Source organism: Notechis scutatus, chromosome 1, assembly GCF_049901735.1.
Source record: "Notechis scutatus isolate UNSWTSFEM ecotype Mainland chromosome 1, rNotScu1.2, whole genome shotgun sequence".
NCBI lineage: Eukaryota > Metazoa > Chordata > Lepidosauria > Squamata > Elapidae > Notechis > Notechis scutatus.
This window is the reverse complement of record NC_142009.1, coordinates 186,200,395-186,222,545: the sequence shown is the minus strand read 5'-3', so window position 1 is coordinate 186,222,545 and position 22,151 is coordinate 186,200,395. Positions and strand designations below refer to the sequence as shown.

Below are 22,151 nucleotides of genomic sequence, written 5' to 3'. Positions count from 1 at the left end.
ATTGCATGCCTAAGTTCTTACCAATAGGATCTGCAGCTTTGAAAAAGTCAGATGCTTCAGAGAAGGGGCCTTGGCCGGCTGCATTCACAGCAGAGACTCTGAACTGGTATTCACTGTTTTCGATTAGTCCTGTCACTTTCTGTCTGGTGTCCCGAATGGTTTCTTTAACGACTCTGAACCAGCCTAGACTTTTCTTATCACGCTTTTCAAGATAATATCCGCTTATTTCACTACCACCATCCACAGTAGGCCTGGTCCATGTTACAGTCATTGACTGTTTGGTTATCATGCTGATCTCTGGCACACCAGGTTGTCCAGGAGTAACTGTATTTTTATTGAGAGAGAGAGAAAAAAATCACATTAGACCAACCTAACCAATTAGCAAATACATCCTTAAAGATGTTCCAGAATACGTTCATTAACGTCTATCTTACCAAATCTATTTTTAGCTACAACACTATCAGATTCCAGGGAATCGCCAGCACCAAACTTGTTTACCGCTCGTATACGGAAAACGTATTCATTTCCTTTTATGACTTTTGTGGTAGTGACGTTGCAGTCTTCTTGTTTTTCTGAGACCATAGACCACACCACACGGCTTGTTTCACGTTTTTCAACAACATAGTGCGTCACTGTGGCGCCTCCATCATCAGCTGGTGGTTCCCACTGAAGTGCAATCTTTTCAGCTGTGACTGTTTTAAAGTGAACAGGCCCACCTGGAGGTCCTGGCTTATCTGTTGAGCAAATGATATCCATTAATATACAAGCATGACCACTGCTAGAGGAATTTAAAAGAACAGTGAAGTGTAATACTTTTCAAAGCATACCAAGTATTTGTACTTTAATGGTAGCAGATGCTGAACCCATGGCATTCTTTAATTTCAGTTCATAGCTTCCACTGTTGAGACGAGTTGCATCTTTGATCAGTATAGAGGCGAATTCAGTGGTATTTTCAATAGATATTTGGGCACTTGTTTGTACTTCTTTGCCATTTCTAAACCATTCTATTGATGGTATGGGTTTTCCTGAAATCCCAAGTTTGAGCTTAACGGCAGTGCCAGCTTTATATTTGACCACTTCTGTATATTCTGGTGGAACATCTATTTCAGGTGCACCTTAATGAAAGATAAATGGAATAAGAAGGTATTAATATACTTTATATGCTAAAAGGCTCACAAAAGAGCAGCTAAGTGAGAAGAAATATGCTGCTTGACTAAAATTCTGCACCATCTGATACCCAAAAGAAAATCAAATATAAGTCTCCATGATACTGTCATATTAAGAACTCTTGAATTCAGCTGCATATTTATGTCAGTGATAATAACTCAAATCCTATAAATAAAACCAAGATAATTTTTTTTTTTTGGGGGGGGGTTAATCCATTTCTTACCATATGTGTCTACACAAGTGACAGGTCCTAAAACATCTGATGGGTTACTAATTGAACCTGCAGCATTCTTAGCAAAGACACGGAATTCATATTGAGAGCTTTGAGTCAATCCTGATACAGTAAACTGGGTTTCTATGACGTTAGTAAAGCTGGCCTTTGCCCATCTTCCATTTGGAAAATCGCGTTTCTCCACAATGTATCCAGTGATTTTGCTACCACCATCAAAAGCGGGTTGTGTCCAAGAAAGGTTGACAAACGTCTTGGAAATATCTGTGACTCGAACATTTCTTGGTGGTTCTGCAATTGGGAAAACAATTGCATTTGTAATTAACATTTATAGAAGTACCCAAACACTAACCGACCAATAATGTTTTGCACTAAAGTCAACATTAGAAATGCGACACTGTGTTACTGAATACATACCGCATGCATCAATTGCAAGAACTGCATCAGATGGGTGACTTGGTTTTCCGATGCCTGCTGCATTTTCAGCGTAAACTCTGAATTCGTAAATTAGTCCAGCAGTAATAGTAGAGGCCTTGAAGTGAGTTGTGCGTATAATCATTTTATTCACTTTCTTCCATAAAATACTATTTCTGTCCTTCATTTCCAGATGGTAACCAATGACAGCACTGCCTCCATTAGAAACAGGCTCATGCCATCCAACAGTGATGCTTTCTCGGGTAACATTAGTGATCCATGGTGTTGAAGGTGGCCCAGGTATAGCTGAATAAACAGGAGAGGCAAGTTAGCAAAGTATATGCCTACGTCTGAACAATTCATACAACCAGAACCAAAAAATGGAGGTACTTACTATAGGGCAGTTTTATAACTATACACGCTGAATCAAGATGATCACTAATGCCAAAGCGATTTTCTGCTTTGATACGGAACTGATACTCTTCTCTGGTGGTTAACTTCATGACTTTAATCATATTTCTAGCAACTGTTGCAGACACCTCAGACCACACAGCAGTGCTTGTTTCTCTTTTTAGCACAATGTAGTTTGTGACTTGGCTTCCGCCATCGTAATGTGGAGGCTCCCACTTCAAGGTGACTCCTTCTTCAGTGATGTCACTCACCACAACAGGACCGACTGGGGGACCTGGTCTATCCAGGACAACAATTTTGATGAAGGATTTTGTCGTTCCACTGGAGTTTGCAGCTGTGATGTCATATTTACCAGCATCGGTAGCCACACTTTCCTTAAGGTTAATAATTACACACTCTGCGGTGGTTTCTGTATTAAACCTCATGGTTGGCTTGAGAGGAATGCCATCTCTGGATAAAGTCACCTTTGGCAAGGGTTTTCCAGAAATTGGAATCTCCACCTTTAGATTTGAACCAGCTCTCACATAAATTGTATGGTTTGGGAAACCTTTCATATCCACTTCAGGAGATTCTGAAAAATGCAATAATAGCACATTAAAAATACCGAAAATGCCAACGATTCCATGTTCAGTTAAATTCAGACAACTTTATTCTTAGTAATGGAATACATACCCATTTGTTCTTTAACTGTGACAGGAAGAAGAAGCTCTCTAGGATCACTGAGACCAGCTTCGTTTTCAGCAAATACTCTGAAGAAATAATCCATGTTCTCTTTGAGACCTTGGACAATGTGATGGGTTGTCTTGACTACAGCACATTTGACCCATTTCTGCTGCCCTTTCTCTAGGGCTTCAACAAGATAGCCAACAATTCTGCTTCCACCATCATGCTCGGGTTTTAGCCATACAAGGGACACACTGTCTTTGGTAATTCTTGATACTCCCAGTTTTTCTGGTGGGCTTGGTTTTTCTAAAAAATAGGAAGATAAATTGAGAACAAAAACATGCCAGATGCATACTTATTATTTGCAAATAAATATTGTGCATGGATAAGCTCAAAATTTGACTTCCTTATATATATTAGAACTCTACTTATTAGCAAATCCTTAAGACAAATACCTTTCATTGTGGCTTTGCCTCTATTTATATTGCTACTTTGTATTAAATTGATATTGTTAATATAAGCATTATGAATACCTTAAAACACAAGCATAGATGTAAGTCCTGCTAAAATTTACTTCAATAAATCATAAGCGAAGCACATAAAACTCACCTGTTATTTTGACTCCATCTTTGGTTTCGATGGGAACCCCAACACCAAATTCATTTTCTCCAGAGACTCTGAAGTAATAAATTCCGCCTTCTTGTAGATTGGCAACTTTGTAGGAAAGGCGATGGCAGTTGTTGGTTACAGTGACCCAAGCTTTCTTGCTTGCTTCTCGTTTTTCAATGTAGTAATTCTTCACAGGAACCCCTCCATCATTCTCCGGAGCTTCCCAAGATAACACAGCAGACTCTTTTGTTACATCTTTTACAATGATATTAGAAGGAGGTCCTGGTGTATCAAGAACTTTAACAATTAATGTCAAACTAGCTGTGTTTACAATGTTTTGTAATGTCAGTGTATACTTTCCAGAATCATTTCGTGTTGCCTTTTCAACAGTAAGTGAGGTGCGGTTATCTGAGGAATCAATATTTGCTTGTGTGCGGAGATCAGTATCTGGCTTACTCCACAGCACATTAGGGATAGGTTTTCCTCTGAAAGGTACAGTCATTGTAAATGATTCACCTGCTTTCACAACTAATGTCTTTCTCATTTCATTATCAATATCAAAAACAGGTTCTTCTTCTCTTTCCTTTGCTACTTGAGGTTCTGAGGCATCACTTGGATCACTAGCACCAATTTTGTTCACAGATCTTACTCTGAAAACATATTCTGCTCCTGATGTAAGTCCCATTACAGTGTATTCTGTTCCTCTTAAACTCTGAATAGCAATTGACCAATCAGTTTCACTAGTTAGCTTGTATTCAACAGTGTATCCAATAATAGGACCTCCTCCATCAAACAATGGTTTTGTCCATCCAATTGTTATATGAGATCTTGTATGGTCCATTATCTTGGGCCGAGATGGTGGTGATGGAAGGAAAACTGGATCTTCTGCTTTTATTAGTGGTGAAGGATCACTAGGAGAACTAAGGCCTGCAGCATTTTCTGCAAGTACTCTATATTCATATTCACATCCTTCCCGAAGGCCTGAAGATTTTATTCTGAGATCATAAACTGGCTTTTTATTTATACGTATCCACCTTATACTGTTTTTCTCACGCCTTTCAATCACATAACCAGAAATTTCATTTCCTCCATCACTGTCAGGTCTTGCCCAGCAAAGAGTCATGGATTCCTTTGTCACGTTGGTAATCTCTAAAGATTTAGGGGGGGTTGGAACAGTGAAAGGATCCAGGGCCTTGACAGCCTCACTTTCTAAAGCCTCACCAACACCATATTTATTTACACCCATCACTCTGAAAATATATTCATTTCCTCTAAGTAGTTTCATCACTTTGCAGGAAGTTGTTGGAAGTTCTGCTTCACAAAGAGTCCATGCAAGCCTACTGGTTTCACGTTTTTCCACAATATAATAGTCAATCTCTGCCCCTCCATTTTCTTGAGGTGGTCCCCATGACAGATAACATTTCTCAGCAGTCAGGCCTTTAATTTCTAGTGGGGCTGCTGGTGGACCTGGCCTGTCAAGTACTTTGCAGTTAACTGCTAACGATCTTGTCCCAGCAACATTTTGTAATGTTAACACATACTGCCCCGAATCCCGTCGAATGCAGTCTTTAACAGTGATTGTTGTAGAATGATCTGTAGAGACTATTTCAACTCTTGCCTTTTCTTCAATATCTTTGCCATCCTTTGTCCATGAAACTATTGGCAAGGGTCGTCCTGCAATGTCAGAATTGATTTTTATAATCTCTCCAGCTTTAATAACAATATCTCTGAATTTGGCATCCATCATAATTCTTGGAGCTTCTATGTCATCCTTTACGGTAACTGGCCCAGTGGAGTCTGATGGTTCACTAAATTGGTCAGCAGCATTCCTGGCAATAACACGGAATTCATAGCGCTGGTCTTCAGTAAGCCCGGTCACATCAAAGAAAGTTTCCTGTACATTGGTGAAACTGCACTTCAGCCAACGACCATCTGGGAGCTCTTTCCGCTCAACAATGTAGCCTGTAATCTTAGCACCGCCATCATATTCTGGCTTGGTCCATGACAATGAGACACATGTCCTTGTAATATTGGTCACTTCGGGTTGGCCAGGTGGGTCACATGGATCCCTTGCTGCCACTGGTACACATGATTTGCTACATTTGCCAATTCCTACAATGTTTTCAGCGTACACACGGTATTCATACATCAGGCCTTCATCAAGACCTGTGACCTTCATCTGAGTATCACTTAGAAGGATTTTATTAACTTTAGTCCAAAGGATGCTGCTTCGTTCTTTACGTTCAAGATGATAACCAAGTACTTTGCTACCTCCGTCATTAACTGGTTCCTGCCAACTTACAATCATGAAGGCTTTTGTTGCATGTACAACTCGAGGAGTACCAGGTGGACCAGGTAGACTAAATGGATACTCTGCCACAACAGGGGCAGTTTCAGTGTAAGTGCTCTTGCCATAGCGATTTTCTGCAGAAACGCGGAATTGATATTCTGATCCAGTGGTTAAGCGAACTATTTTAATTGAAGTTCGTGCAACCGCTGCAGATACGATGCTCCATGTTGTTGTTGTAGTTTCTCTTTTCTCTACAATGTAATTATTAATTTGACAGCCACCATCATATTCAGGGGGTTCCCAAGATATGGATATATTATCCGCACTGACATTATCAATACGTAATGAGGTTGGAGGTCCTGGTCTATCAAGAACAATTACATTGATCAAAGCTGTTGTAGAGCCAGCACTGCTTGCAACATTTAATTCATACTTTCCTACATCTTCCCTTGAAGCTTCTTTGATGACTAGCGATGTGGATGTTTTTGAAGTGTGGACATTCACTCTCGTTGTCTCTCTTAAAGGCATGTCATCCTTTTTCCAGCTGGCAGATGGTACTGGCCTTCCTCTAATGGGTATATCAATCTTAAGGTCTTCACCAGCTTTAACACTGAATGTATTGAAAAGGAGCTCAACCGAAGGCTGGATTTCAATGTCCTTTGCAACTACTGGAACTCCAAGTTGTCTTGGATCACTCTTCCCTTTTTCATTTATAGCACAGACACGGAAAGTGTATTCTTCTCCCATACTTAATCCAGATATTGTTGCTTCTAATGTTTTAACTTGGGTACAAGTGCTCCATTTTTCACTTCCTTTAGTTTGCATTTCTACTACATAGCCAGTTATTTTACTGCCACCGTCACTCTCTGGTTTTTCCCATTTAATAGAAGCACTGTGACGAGTAACATCAACAAGAGTTACTTTTCCAGGTGGATAGGGTGGTTCAGAAACCTTAATTGGTTCAGATGTTTCTGCTGGCAGACCAACTCCATATTCATTTGCAGCTAAGACCCGGAAGTAGTAGCTGCATCCTTCCAGTAGCTGTTCGATTCTGAAGACATTTTTGTTGCAATTATTTGTGATAGTGGCATACGCTTTTCTGGTTGTTTCACGTTTTTCAATTATGTAGTTTGTGATTTTAGCTCCGCCATCAATAAGAGGAGGCTCCCAAGCTAATGTCACTAAATCTTTCTTGACTTCTCTGACGGTCAGATTTACAGGTGCACTCGGTGTATCAAGTACTCTCACATTAACAAATGCTGATTTCTTGCCACTGTTGTTTTCCAAAGTCAGGTTATATTTTCCACTATCAAATCTGTTTACATTATCAATTACTAACATTGTATAAGAACTGGTTACTTCAATCTGAGCTCTGTCACTCATAGTGCCTTCTGCTTTTTCCCATTTCACTTCTGGCTCTGGCCTTCCTTTAATTGTGACAAACAAACGTAATGTGCCACTAGCACGCACTGTGACAACTTTTCTGAGATCTGCATCAAGTTCTATTTCAGGAGGTTCCATTTTTTCAGCTGCAACAACACTACCAGGGATAGTTGCTGGTTCTCCAACTCCTTCAGAATTCATAGCACAGATGCGGAAGTTATACTCACTATTTTCTTTAAGTTTTGTTACTGTGAATTGTCTTCCTTGTAAACCTGATGGGGGTGTACAAGTTGTCCATTCATCAGCAGTAGCTTCTTTAAATTCTACAATATATCCTTTAACAGGAGCACCGCCGTCATAAGTAGGTTTGCCCCATGCAAGGGACACAGATGATCTGGAGGTATCTGTTACCTTTGGATTGTTTGGAGGGCCTGGTGGATATATTGCCTCACAAGCACGGTAGAAAATTGATGGTTCACTGGGCTCACCAATACCAGCAGCATTTTCAGCAGAAACTCTAAATTCATAGAAATGACCATCCGTCAGTCCAGTTACTCTCAATCTTAAGTCTGTCAGTCTCTTTTTATTGCACTTGGTCCATCTAATGCCATCTTTGTCTCGCTTTTCTAGTATATAACCTTCAATTTCAGCTCCACCATTGTCAGTCGGGCGACACCAGGTTACAATCATAGAATCTTTCATGATTGCAGAAGCTTCGGGTGTCGAAGGAGGACCTGGAGGCTTATATGGATTGCATGCCAACACAGGTTCTGATTCTAGAGGGTCGCCAATTCCATATTTATTAGCAGCCATTACACGGAAAATGTATTCATTGCCTGGAAGAAGTTTGGTCACTTTATGATTTAGAGCTTGAACCTCAGATGATACTTGTGTCCATGAAAGCCGGCTTGTCTCTCTCTTTTCTATAATGTAATGAGAAATGCTAGCACCTCCGTCTTGTAAAGGTGGTCCCCACGCGAGGTAACATTTTTCTGCTGTCACACCCGTGACTTTCAAAGGGCCTTCTGGGGGTCCAGGTCTGTCAAGCACTTTTACAGTGATTGGTATTGATTTTGTGCCACCAACGTTAGTCAGTGTAAGTGTGTAATGGCCTCCATCTAATCTGACACAGTCTTTGACTGTGAGAGTTGTTCTTTCAATTGTAGTCTTAATTTCCATTCTTGCAGTTGCTTCTTCAAATTCTTTCCCATCTTTTGACCACTTAACATCAGGAATAGGTTTTCCATGGATGTCAGCCTCAAGAGCAAATGTTTCTCCCGCACGAACAACAATGAGATCTTTGTACTTAGGATCCAATGAAGCTCTCGGTGCTTCTATCGCATCTCTAGCAATAATTGGCCCTGTGCTTTCAGAGGGCTCGCTTACGCTACCAGCTGCATTCCTTGCAATTACTCTGAATTCATATCTTTGGTCTTCTACAAGACCACTTACTGTAAACTCAGTTTCTATGACATTTGTAAAACTGGCCTTCATCCAACGGCCTTCAGGTAGTTCTTTCTTTTCCACAGTGTATCCAGTTATTCTGCTACCACCGTCATATTCAGGTTTTTTCCATTTTAGTGTTACATAATTTCTAGTGATAACAATGGCATCTGGACGGCCTGGTGGATCACAAGCATCCCGAGCAACATACAGTTCAGAAGATTTGCTAACCTTGCCTATTCCAACAATGTTCTCAGCAGAAACTCTGAATTCGTATTCAAGACCTTCTTCAAGACCTTCTGTTTTATATTTTGTGTCGTGGATGAGGATCTTATGTACCTTTGTCCAAAGGATGCTGTTTTTATCTTTACGTTCTAGATGATATCCAAGAACTTTGCTTCCTCCATCAATAACTGGTTCATGCCATTGTACTATCATGTGGTCTTTGCTGGCTGTAGTGACATAGGGGGTTCCTGGTGGCCCTGGTACTTTGTATGGATATTGTACAAGAACTGGCTTAGAATCTAGCGCAGTGCTCTTTCCATATCGATTTTCAGCACTAATTCTAAACTGGTATTCAGTTCCTGTTTTAAGTTTTGTTACTTTAATAGTTGTCCTTGCAACCGTTGCTGATACCATGTGCCAAACAGTGGTTGTAGTGTCACGTTTCTCAACAATGTAGTTTGATATCTGACAGCCACCTGTATATGCTGGTGGTTCCCAAGAGAGGACTACAAAGTTTGAACTAACTTCATCAAAACCGACAGGTCCTTGGGGTGGGCCAGGCTTTTCTAACACAATTATACTAAGATGCTCTGTTGCTGTGCCTGCGGTGTTGGTTGCTGTGACAGTATATTTTCCAAAGTCATCCTTGTTGCTTTCTTTAATAAACAATGTAGTTGAAGTTGCTGTATCTTCAACATGTAATCTGGTTGTCTGTTTCAGAGGCTGGCCATCTTTCTCCCAAGTGATAGTAGGCTTTGGTCGAGCTATAAAGGGAATTTCTACTTTAAGGTCTTCTCCAGCTTGTACAGTATATGTATTGAACATCAGTTTGAAACTGGGCTGAATTGTCTGATCTTTGGCAATCACAGGAACTGCCAGTGGCTTAGGATCACTTTTGCCTTTTTCATTGTATGCCATGACACGGAAGTGATATTCCTGTCCAGAACTTAAACCAGACACAACTGCATTGCAGACTTTGGTTTCAGTAACAACAGTCCATTTATCAGATCCTTTTGGCTGCATTTCAACAATGTAGCCCAAAATTCTGCTGCCTCCATCGTGTTCAGGCTTCTCCCACATAAATGAGGCACTTCTCTGTGTCACATCAGTGAGTGTCACTTTTCCAGGGGGTAGAGGTGGCTCTGATGCTTTTGCGGCATCGGCAGTTTCAGCTGGACTACCAATTCCAAATTCATTTTCCGCCATAACTCTGAAATAATAAATGCTTCCTTCTATAAGGTTTTCAACTCTAAAGCTTGTTTTGTTGCACTTGGCACTCACATTTGCATATGCTTTTCTGGTTGACTCACGTTTATCGATGACATAGTTCTTTATCTTTGCTCCACCATCATTAGCTGGAGGTTCCCATGTCAATACAGCACAGTCTTTCCTTATTTCTTTGACTACTAAGTTTTGTGGCGGTCCTGGTGTGTCAAGTACTTTAACTGTAACAAATGCAGACTTAGAACCACTGCTATTCTCCAGTTTAAGTATATACTTCCCAGCATCATTTCTATCACAATAATCAATTGATAGCTGTGTGTAATTTATTCCTTTTTCAATTTGAACTTTATCTGTAAATTCCCCTTCTTCCCGAGACCATGTGATTTCAGGAGTGGGTCGTCCTTTAAATGGTATATTGATCCTGACAGAGCTACCAGCTCTGACGACAATTCCCTTCCTTAATTCTGAGTCTATATCAAGTTCAGGAGCTTCAAGTTTATCTTCTGGTTTAATTGTACCAGGAATTGCTGCAGGCTCACCTACTCCAATTTTGTTGAGAGCACACACCCTTAGCTTGTATTCTTGATGTTCTATGAGTTTTTTGATCTCAAAACGATTAACTCTCAGACCAGTCTGTGGAGTAACCATTGCCCATTCTTCTTCATCAGCTTTGCAGATTTCTACAATATATCCCAGGATTTCGCAGCCACCATCATAAATAGGTTTACCCCAGGCAGCTGTGATTGAATTCTTGGTTGTATCAACAACATGGGCATTAGTAGGTGGACCAGGCTTGAACACAGGATCACATGCTTTCCAGTATGGAGTAATTTGACTTGGTTCACCAATTCCAGCTATATTTTCAGCAGATACTCTAAATTCATATTCGTGATCTTCAGCTAGTCCTGTGACTCTTAATCGTAAATCTGTAATTCGGCGTTTATTACATTTCACCCATCTAATACCAGTTCTATCTCTTTTTTCCACAATGTAGCCAATGATTTCACTGCCACCATCGCTATCTGGACGATGCCAGGAGACTGTCATAGAATCCTTTGTGACATTGGTAACTTCAAGGTATGTTGGTGGACCAGGAACAACAAATGGGTTTTTCATAAGTACGGGTGCAGATTCCAAAGGCTCGCCAACTCCATATTTATTAACTGCCATTATGCGGAATATATACTCGTTGCCTTCCAGAAGTTTTGTTACCTTTAGCATTGTGGCTACAGCATCCGATGCAACAACTGTCCAAGCAAGACGACTAGTTTCTCTCTTCTCAATAATGTAGTGGGAAATATCACTGCCACCATCATGGATTGGTGGAGCCCATGCTAAGGAGCACTTTTCAGAAGTAACTCCAGAAATCTGAATACTCTCGGGAGGCCCTGGCCTATCTAGTACTTTTACTGTTACAGGTACTGATTTTGTTCCTGCAACATTGGTTGCCTGCAAAATAATCTGCCCACCATCAACACGTATAGCATCTTTCACAGTAATCAGAGCTTTGAAGTCTGTATTCCTTATTTCATATCGAGCAGTATCTTCAAGGACTTTATCTCCCTTCAGCCACATAATAGTAGGAATTGGTTTTCCATGTACGTCAGCTTCAAGCTTGAAAGTTTCACCAGCATTGACAACAATTGTATCTTTGTATTTTGGATCCATGGAAATTCTTGGAAGTTCAACTTCATCTTTTGCTGTTATAGGTCCTGTGCTGTCAGAAGGTTTGCTTACTGCTCCAGCAGCATTCCTTGCAATTACTCTAAATTCATATCGCTGATCTTCAGTAAGACCTGTCACAGTAAACTGAGTTTCAGTGATATTGGTAAAGCTTGCTTTCATCCAACGACCATCAGGTAAGTCTCGTTTTTCTACAACATAGCCTGTTATTTTGCTGCCACCATCATATTCTGGCTTGGTCCACTGCAGAGTGATGGCACTTCTTGTAACAACAATAGCTTCAGGACAACCTGGTGGGTCACAGGCATCACGTGCTACATAGCATTCTGAAACTTTGCTTGCTTTGCCTACGCCAACAATATTTTCTGCAGAAACTCTAAATTCATATTCAATGTTTTCTTCGAGGTTAGTTGCTTTGTAATGTGTATCTTGAATAATAGTTTTGTTTACTTTTGTCCACAGAATGCTGTTTCTTTCCTTTCGTTCAAGATGATAACCTAGAATTCTACTTCCACCGTCATTAATTGGTTCATGCCATTGCACAATCATAGAGTCTTTTGTAGCTATTGTCACAAATGGTGTTCCAGGGGGGCCTGGTTCTTTGTAGGGATATTGAGCAACAACTGGTTCAGATTCCAGGGCAAAGCTCTGCCCATATCTATTTTCTGCAAATATTCTAAACTGATATTCTGAGCCAGTTTTCAGTTTAACCACCTTCAGAGTAGTTCTTGCAACAGTAGCTGAAATGACTTCCCATGAAGTCGTGGTTGTATCTCTCTTATGAACAATATAATTGGTAACCTGGCAACCACCTGTATATACTGGAGGATTCCATGATAATGTGACACTTTCAGCACTAATATCTTCAAACTTAACTGGGCCTTTAGGAGGATCTGGTTTATCGAGTGTTATAATTTCAATAGATGCAGATTTTTGTCCAATCACATTAGCAACGGCAATTTCATATATTCCATTGTCCTCTTTATTTGTTTCTTTAATATTTAGAATAGTAAGACTAGGTGAATCAATTACATTTACTCTGGTTGTCTGTTTTAATGGAATGCCATCTTTGGTCCAAGAAACAGTAGGCTTAGGTCGACCAAATATTGGTATTTCAATCTTTAGATCATGTCCTACTTGTACACTGTAACTGTGGAATGCTGGTCTGACATCTGGTTCAATAACAAGATCTTTAGCGGTTATTGGTACTGCAAGCGATCGTGGATCACTTCTACCCTTTTCATTTACAGCCATCACTCTGAAGAGATAATCTTCTCCTTGGGTTAGATTAGTAATAACTGCTTCAAGAACTTTAACACGTGTGCACTCTGACCATTTATCACTACCCTTCACTTGCATTTCTACAATGTACTGTAAGATTTTACTTCCGCCATCATGTTCAGGCTTTGCCCAGCTCAATGAAACGCTGTTTCTCGTAACATCATCCACTGTTATTTTTCCTGGAGGTTGAGGAACTTCAGCCACCTTAACTGGGTCACTTGTTTCAGCAGGCAGGCCAATTCCAAATTCGTTCTCTCCGGAAACTCTGAAGTAATAATAGCAACCCTCTTGGAGCTGATCAATTCTCCAGGATGTTTTATGGCAGTTTGTTACAACAGCTGCATAGGATTTTCTTGTGGCTTCACGCTTTTCAATAATATAATTTTTAACTTTAGCTCCACCATCTATCACTGGAGGCTCCCATGAAATTGTAACAGAATCTTTGGTAATTTCCTTGATTTTCAAGTTAACAGGAGGACCTGGAGTATCCAAGACTCTTACACTGACAAAGGCAGATTTTGTTCCACTACTGTTTTCTAAAGTAAGAGTGTATTTTCCAGAGTCAAATCTATTCATATTATCAAGAACAAGTGAGGTGAAGCTGCTGGTACTGTCAATAATAGCTGCTTCTCTGATATCACCATCTACTTTACTCCATTTTATTTCAGGTGTTGGGCGGCCTCTGATAGGAACAAATAATCTCAATGAACCACCAGCTCTTACATTGATCACTTTTCTCAGTTCTAAGTCAAGGTCAAGATCTGGAGCTTCCAATTTTTCTTCAACAAGGATGACTCCAGGAACATCAGCATGCTCTCCTACTCCTGCTTTATTAACAGCACAAATTCGGAATTTGTATTCATGTTTTTCCAACAATTTTTCTACTTCCATATTTGTTTTCTTAATTCCAGTTGCTGGTGTACAAATAGCCCACTCACCAACACTTACATCGCATGCTTCAACAATGTACCCTTGAATTTCAGAGCCACCATCATAGATTGGTTTACCCCAAGAAAGGAAAACTGAAGATCTTGTAACATCTATTGCTTTGGGGTTATTTGGCGGGCCTGGTTTATATATAGGATCACAAGCTTTATAGTAGATAGAAGGTGGACTGGGCTCACTGAGACCAGCTGCATTTTCAGCAGAGACTCTATATTCATAGTCATGATTTTCCAGAAGTCCTGTGACTCGATATCGAAGTTCACTGATCAAACGCTTGTTACATCTTGTCCACCGAATGCCTTCTTTGTCACGTTTTTCTAGCACATAACCCAAAATTTCACTGCCTCCATCTGAAGCTGGTCTATCCCATACAACAATCATAGAATCCTTGGTAACAGCTGAAACTTCTGGAGCCTTTGGTGGAAGTGGTACCACAAAAGGATTTTTTGCAAGTACAGGCTCAGATTCAAGAGGTTCGCCAACCCCATATTTATTGACAGCCATGATACGGAAGATATATTCATTGCCTTCCAAGAGTTTAGTAACTTTGCAACTAAGAGTTTGCACGTTGGCATCAACTAAAGTCCAAACTAAGCGACTTGTTTCTCTTCTTTCGACAACATAATGTGAAATGTCACTGCCTCCATCCTGCAGTGGGGGCTTCCATGCTAGCATACATTTTTCAGCAGTTGTCCCTGTTATAACAACAGGCCCTTCAGGTGGCCCAGGTCTGTCAAGAACTTTGACATGAACAGAAGCAGTTTTTTCACCTGCAACATTCTTCACCAACAGTATATAATGTCCACTGTCAATACGAACAGCTTCCTTCACGCTTAGGCTCGTGGCAAAGTCAGTACTTTTTATATCCAAACGTGCTGTGTTTGTTAGTTCCTTGTCACCTTTTAGCCACTGAATAGAAGGCAGTGGTTTGCCATAAACATCAGCATCAATCTTAAATGATTCAGTAGCATGCACTGTAAGTGTTTCTTTAAATTTGGGGTCCATACTTATACGAGGTGGTTCTACTTCATCTCTCACCGTGACAGCCCCTGAGCTTTCAGACGGCTCACTGAAAACTCCTGCTGCATTACGTGCAATCACACGGAACTCATACCTTTGATTCTCAACTAGGCCAGTTACTGCAAATTGAGTCTCAATTACGTTAGTAAAACTTGCTTTCATCCAGCGGCCTTCTGGTAATTCTTTCTTTTCAACAATGTAGCCCGTGATCTTGCTTCCACCATCATATGCTGGTTTCTTCCACTGAAGAGTAACAGAATTTCTTGTGACAATTATTGGTTCTGGACGGCCGGGAGGATCGCAAGGATCATGAGCTGTGTAACATTCTGAAGATTTGCTTGCCTTTCCAATACCAACAATATTTTCTGCATAAACTCTGAATTCATATTCAAGCCCCTCTTCAAGCCCAGTTGTTTTAAATTTAGTGTCAGGAATTGCTGTTTTGTTCAACTTAACCCATAGTATGCTGTTTCTTTCTTTGCGCTCCAAATGATAGCCAATAATTCGGCTGCCACCATCACTGACTGGCTCATGCCAATGGACCATCATAGTATCTCTGGAGACTTCTGGTACGTATGGGGTTCCAGGTGGGCCAGGTAGTTTGTATGGATATTGGGCAACCACAGGCTCCGATGTGAGATACGTACTCTTGCCATATCTGTTTTCAGCAGCAATTCTGAATTGATATTCATTTCCAGTCTTTAATCTACTCACTTTTAGAGTTGTTCGTGCAACAGTTGCTGAAACAACCTGCCAAGCAGTAGTAGAAGTATCTCGTTTTTCTACAATGTAATTGTTGATGGAACTGCCACCATCATATTTGGGTGGCTCCCAAGAAATGGTAATACTATCTGCAGTTATTTCATCCATCTTCACCGGTCCAGTGGGTGGGCCTGGCTTATCGAGGACAATAATACTAAGGATTTCGGTAGCTTCTCCTGCAGAATTTGTAAGTTTTACCAAATATTGTCCAACATCTTCTTTACATGCTTCCTTTATTGTTAGCACTGTATTGTTTTCTGTATTTTCTTCATTTACTCTAGTAGTTTGCCTTAGTGGCACATTATCCTTAAGCCATGTTACAGTTGGTTTGGGTCGACCAACAAAAGGAACATCAACCTTTAAGTCTTCACCTGCTAGTACACTGAATGTGGTAAACAAGAGTTTGAACGCTGGAGGTATCACAAGATCTTTTGCAATGACAGGTACACTGAGTTGCCGAGGATCACTGATTCCTTTTTCATTTTGTGCTGAAACACGGAAGGAATATTCTTCCCCTTGGATCAATCCTTTTATAGTAGCTTCAGTAACTTTAACAGTGGCACAAGTGGCCCACCTGTCACTGCCTTTGCTTTGCATTTCTACAATGTAGCCCAAAATTCTGCTTCCTCCATCATGCTCAGGTTTTTCCCAACTCAAAGACACGCTGTTTCTTGTCACATCTAATAAAGTTATTTTTCCTGGAGGTAGAGGTCTCTCGGACACTTTAACTGATTCTGATGTTTCAACAGGAAGACCTATTCCATATTCATTTTCAGCAAGAACTCTGAAGTAATAGCTGCAACCTTCTTGTAGCATGTCCACTTTCCAGCTGGTCTTGTGGCAATTGGCTATAACAGTAGAGTATGCCTTTCTTGTTGCTTCACGCTTTTCAACAATATAATTCTTTATTTTAGAGCCACCATCTATGAGGGGAGGTTCCCAGGTGAGTGTGACAGAAGACATGGTGATCTCTTTTATTTTCAGATTCTGTGGGGCACCAGGTGTATCAAGGACTCTTACAATTACAAATGCTGATTTGCTACCTGAATTGTTTTCTATAGTCAATATATATTTCCCACTGTCAAATCTATTCACATTTCCAACTGTAAGTAAAGTGTAAGAACTTGTGGATTCAATTGTGGCTTTGTCTAAAGATTCTCCATGTTCTCGTGACCATTTTACTTCTGGTGCTGGTCTTCCTTTAATAGGAACAAAAAGTCTCAAAGTACAACAAGCTCGAAGAGTCACAATTTTACGCAGCTCTGCATCCAGTTCAATCTCAGGGGGAAGCATTCGTTCTTCAGCTTTTGGTGTCCCAGGAACAAAAGCAGGCTCACCAATGCCTTCAGAATTCATGGCAAAAATTCTGATTTTATACGCCTGGTTTTCTTTTAGATTAGTGATGGTAAAAGATGTGGCCTTTAGTCCTGCTGGTGGTGTTACAATTTTCCATTCATCTTCATCAGGTAATGCTGTTTCAACCATGTAGCCAGTAATTTCTGAGCCACCATCATATAAGGGCTTATTCCAAGCAATTGTAATTGATGACTTGCTTGTATCTAAGACACGGGGATTACCAGGTGGACCAGGTTTGAAAAGAGTGTCACAGGCTTTGTAGAATGGACTGCTAGGACTTGGCTCACTTACACCAGCAGCATTTTCAGCCTTTATTCGGTATTCATACTCATGGCCTTCTGTGAGTCCAGAAACTTTGTAACGCAAATCTGTCACAACCCGCTTATTACATTTCACCCAGCGTAATCCAGTTCTGTCACGACGTTCTACAATATAATTGGTTATAGGGCTTCCTCCATCCGAATCGGGATGTCCCCAGCATACAATCATAGAATCTTTGGTAATAGCTGTAACTTCAGGTGTCTTGGGAGGATCAGGTATTACATAAGGATTCACTGCTAGGACAGGCTCTGATTCTAGAGCTTCTCCAACTCCATATTTATTAACAGCCATTACTCGGAACACATATTCATTGCCTTTCAATAGCTTTGTGACCTTCAGTTTTGTTACAGGAACTTCTGTGGCTACTGAAGTCCATGCCAATCTACTTGTTTCACGTTTTTCAACAACATAGTGGTCAATACTGGCACCTCCATCATCTAAAGGTGGGAGCCATGCCAGGACACATTTGTCTATGGTAACATCAGACACTGACAAAGGTCCCTGTGGGGGACCAGGTCTGTCTAGAACTTTGACATTGAAAATGTGCTTCGCAAAGCCGCCTGGATTGGATGCTGTGAGCATATATGCACCACCATCCCGTCTTGTGGAGTCCTTATTGGTAAGAACTGTGGAGAAATCTGCTATTTTAATTTCCAATTTTGCTGTTTCCTCGAGTTCCTTGTCTTGTTTTGTCCATGTTAGAGTTGGTGGAGGTCGACCTGCAACATCTGCTTCAAGTTTGAAAATTTCACCTGCTTTTACTACTAAAGTGTCTTTGTACTTAGCATCAACCATTATTCTTGGTGCCTCGATTTCATCTCTGCATGTTATTGCATCGGATGGCTCAGAAGGCTGGCTAACGGCACCGGCAGCATTTCTAGCAATGACACGGAATTCATAAGCAGCATCTTCAGTAAGCCCACTTACAGTGAATTCGGTTTCTAATATATTGCTAAAGTTTGCTTTTAGCCATCGGCCATTTGGAAGATCTCTTTTTTCAATCGTGTAGCCAGTTATCTTAAAGCCTCCGTTATATTCAGGTTTTGTCCACTTTAGCGCTACTGCATGTCTTGTGATGTTTAGAGGAATTGGCTTTCCAGGAGGATCAATAGGATCGAGGGCAAGGGTTGGCTCAGATGGCTTGCTTGGTTTACTTTTACCTGCAAGGTTTTCTGCAATGACTCTGAATTCATACGCAATGCCATCCATCAGCCCACTTGATTTGAAGATGTTGCCTGATATTAAGGCTTTGCTGACAGTCTGCCAAAGAATGCTATTCCGCTCTTTTCTTTCAATGTGATATCCCAGAATTGGACTTCCACCATCTGTAAGGGGTTCGTGCCAGCTAATGCTGATTGAATCTTTTGTGACTGCAATGACTTGAGGGGTGCCTGGAGGTCCAGGAACTTTAAAAGGATAGCTAGCAATTACATTCTCTGAACTGATAGCCGGACCTGAGCCATATCTGTTCTGAGCTTTAACACGGAATTGGTACTCAGTTCCAGTAGTCAGGCGAGCTGCTTTGTAGGTGGTACGTATAACAGTGGTTGCTAACTCAGCCCAGGAGGTACTGTCAGTTTTGCGCATTTCTACAACATAGTTGCTAATTGGAACCCCTCCATCATTTAGTGGAGGTTCCCATGAAAAGGTGACAAAATCAGATGAAATTTCTTCAAATCTAATTGGTCCAGTGGGTGGTCCAGGAACATCATGCACGTGAACAGTTAAAACATCACTAACTTCGCCAACAATGTTTTTAGCGGAGACTGGATATCTGCCACTGTCATTTCTTGTGCATTCATTAATGTTCAAAATGGTTGCAGTAGCTGTATTTTCATAGTTGATCCTTTGTGTTTGCTTGAGCAATTGATCTTCCTTTTTCCAGGTAATAGTTGGTCTGGGGCGACCAAGAACAGGAATCTCAACTTTGATATTGTCACCAGCTCTAGCAATAATGGTTTTCTGATAGATACCACGCAAATCAAACTCAGGAAGCATCATTTGTTCTTTAACAACAACTGGCCTGCTTTCTCTTGGATCACTTCTTCCAGCACTGTTAACTGCCATAACCTGGAAAGTATATTCTTCATTTTCAGTTAGATTCTTTACCACACATTCTAATGTTTTCACCGTAGTAATGTGTGTCCACTGAGTTGAACCCTTTTTCTGTGCTTCAATTACATAGCCGGTAATCTTGCTACCACCATCATGTTCTGGTTTTGGCCAAGCGAGGCTGACTGAGTTCCTTGTGATATCCATAATATTAAGGCTGTCGGGAGGTGATGGCGCTTCTGTTGCCCTTATAGGTTCTGGAGTTTCAGCAGGTTCACCAATTCCAAATTCATTTTCAGCAAATACTCTGAAGTAATATTCACAGCCTTCAGCCAAACCAGGAATCCTAAGGGAACATTTGGAACATTTGGTTGTGATAGTTGAATATGACTTACGCGTTGATTCACGTTTTTCTACTATGTAATTTGTTATACGTGAACCTCCATCAATTAGAGGCATATCCCATTGGAGAGTAATGCTATCTTTAGATATGTCTCGGGGCTTCAGATTTATTGGTGGCCCTGGTGTATCCAAAACTTTTACATTTACAAAGCCAGTCTTTTTGCCAGCAGCATTTTCAAGAGTCATCAGATACTTTCCTGCATCATATCTTGTACATTCTGTCATAATGAGGAGAGTGAATGAATCTGTATTTTCAATATTGGCCCGTGCTTTAAGTGGGATGTCATCTTTGGTCCATGTAATTTCAGGAGTCGGGCGTCCTCTAATCGGAACGAATATCCTAATGGTCAATCCGGCTCTGACCACAAGAGTCTTTCTCAGTTCAGCATCTAATTCAAAATCAGGAGCCACTTCACGTTCTCTGATTTCAATATTTGGAATTATTGCTGGTTCGCCCACGCCAACAGCATTGATAGCACTTATTTTGAAATTGTATTTGGCTCCTGGGTGGAGATTAGCAACTACAAATTCTGTGATTCTTAGGGCGGTTCCTGTGGTATCTTTTACCCATGTTTCTTCTCCTTCTTTTTGGTGCTCCACAATGTAGCCAATAATATCAAGTCCACCATCATAATGAGGTTTCCCCCATGCTAGGCTAGCACTAGTTTTTGTCGTATCAGTTACTCGTGGATTTGATGGAGGTCCTGGTGGATCTATAATAATGGGAAAAAAGGAGCTTAGATTAGAAACACTTTATAGGCAATCATGCTATTAATGCAGTGAGGATGGAGGAATTTTTCAAAGTACAAGAATTATACTAACATGCAGCATCTTTAGTTAGCACTGGTTGAGAAACATCACTTGGTGGTCCAATTCCTGCTCTGTTTTCTGCGCTGACACGGAATTCATATTCGTTTCCTTCTAGTAGTCCAGTTACTTTGTATCTAAGATCTGACACTGGTTTCTTTGAAACTCTAATCCATCTCACACCTTTCTTGTCTCTCTTTTCCAGATGGTAACCTGTTATCTCACTGCCACCATCATCTATTGGCCTCTTCCAGCTCACTGCCACAGTATTTTTGGTTACATTTGATATTTCTGGTTTGCCAGGAGGACCAGGAGGGCCTAGGGAAAGAAAAAAAAAGATGTTGAGAAATACTAACATTTTTATAGAGATTGCAGTAAATTTATTATATAGCTTATTGGCCATTTTTGCTTACCAAATCTGTCCACCATTTTAACTGGCTCTGACTGAGATGGTTCTCCTCTGCCATACTGGTTCACAGCTGAGACACGGAATAGGTATTCATTTCCTTGAATAAGTTTAGAAACAACGTGTCTGCAAGACTGGATGTCTTCAGCAACCTGAGTCCATAGCAATCGGCTAGTTTCTCTCTTTTCAAGCACATAAGACTTGATTGGGGATCCACCATCTTCTGTAGGAGGAGTCCATGTGAGAGTAGCTTTTTCAGCAGAGACATTACTGACTTCAATTGGTCCAGGGGGACCTGGTACGTCTAAAACTTTCACATGCACATGTTCTTGTTTAGTACCAAAAGGATTAGTTGCAGTGATTGTATATTCACCAGAATCTTTTCTGGCAGCATACTTGATAGTAAGGGCAGAAGAAGTTGGTGTTGATTCAATATGAACAGTCTCTGAAGGCTTAAAGTCTTTTCCTCCTTTCGACCAGACTGAAGTTGGAAGTGGTTTGCCAAGAATACTTATAGCAGACATTGCAATGGTGTCTCCTGCTTTAACAGTTAGGCCATCCTTGATAGTTGGATCAATAACAATAGTTGGTGCCTCTGTAACAAAAAAGTTCAGGAAATGAGGAGGACGAAAACATCTTTAAAATTAATTGAATAAGATGCTATATATAATCCATTCCATATATATATTTGGAAAACATACCATACTCATCCTTGCATGTAATGGCTCCTGTAGGTTCAGATGGTGAGCTAATGGCTCCAGCAGTATTCTTTGCTCTAATTCTGAAGTCATATTTTGAGCCTTCATAAAGATCAGTGACTGTAAATGCACATTCAGGAACGTTGACATGATTTGCTTTCATCCAGGTTTTGGAAGGTAGATCACGTTTCTCCACTATGTAGCCAATTAATTTGTGTCCACCATCATATTTTGGTTCTGTCCAGACCAAAGTTACTGAGTTTCGAGTTACGCTGATAACTTCAGGTTTCCCAGGAGCATCTGAAAACAGTAACAACAGAATACAGGAGTAGCGACATGGATATTACTATTTCTAATTAA

At 40.6% G+C, this 22,151-nt stretch overlaps 1 protein-coding gene across 1 annotated transcript in view; it reads right to left on the bottom strand.

Moving 5' to 3' along the window:
• The window catches only part of TTN (titin), a 311,277-nt gene that overhangs the window by 30,261 nt on the left and 258,865 nt on the right, over positions 1-22,151 (bottom strand). Inside the window, exons 290-300 of the mRNA XM_087950422.1 lie at positions 21,795-22,091; positions 21,101-21,688; positions 20,703-21,005; positions 3,494-20,593; positions 2,894-3,190; positions 2,205-2,792; positions 1,814-2,116; positions 1,391-1,687; positions 828-1,115; positions 435-734; positions 22-324 (exon numbers count right to left, since the gene is read on the bottom strand). Of these exons, the coding sequence (XP_087806548.1) occupies positions 22-324; positions 435-734; positions 828-1,115; positions 1,391-1,687; positions 1,814-2,116; positions 2,205-2,792; positions 2,894-3,190; positions 3,494-20,593; positions 20,703-21,005; positions 21,101-21,688; positions 21,795-22,091 (20,664 nt within the window). The remainder of the gene's footprint in view (positions 1-21; positions 325-434; positions 735-827; positions 1,116-1,390; positions 1,688-1,813; positions 2,117-2,204; positions 2,793-2,893; positions 3,191-3,493; positions 20,594-20,702; positions 21,006-21,100; positions 21,689-21,794; positions 22,092-22,151) is intronic.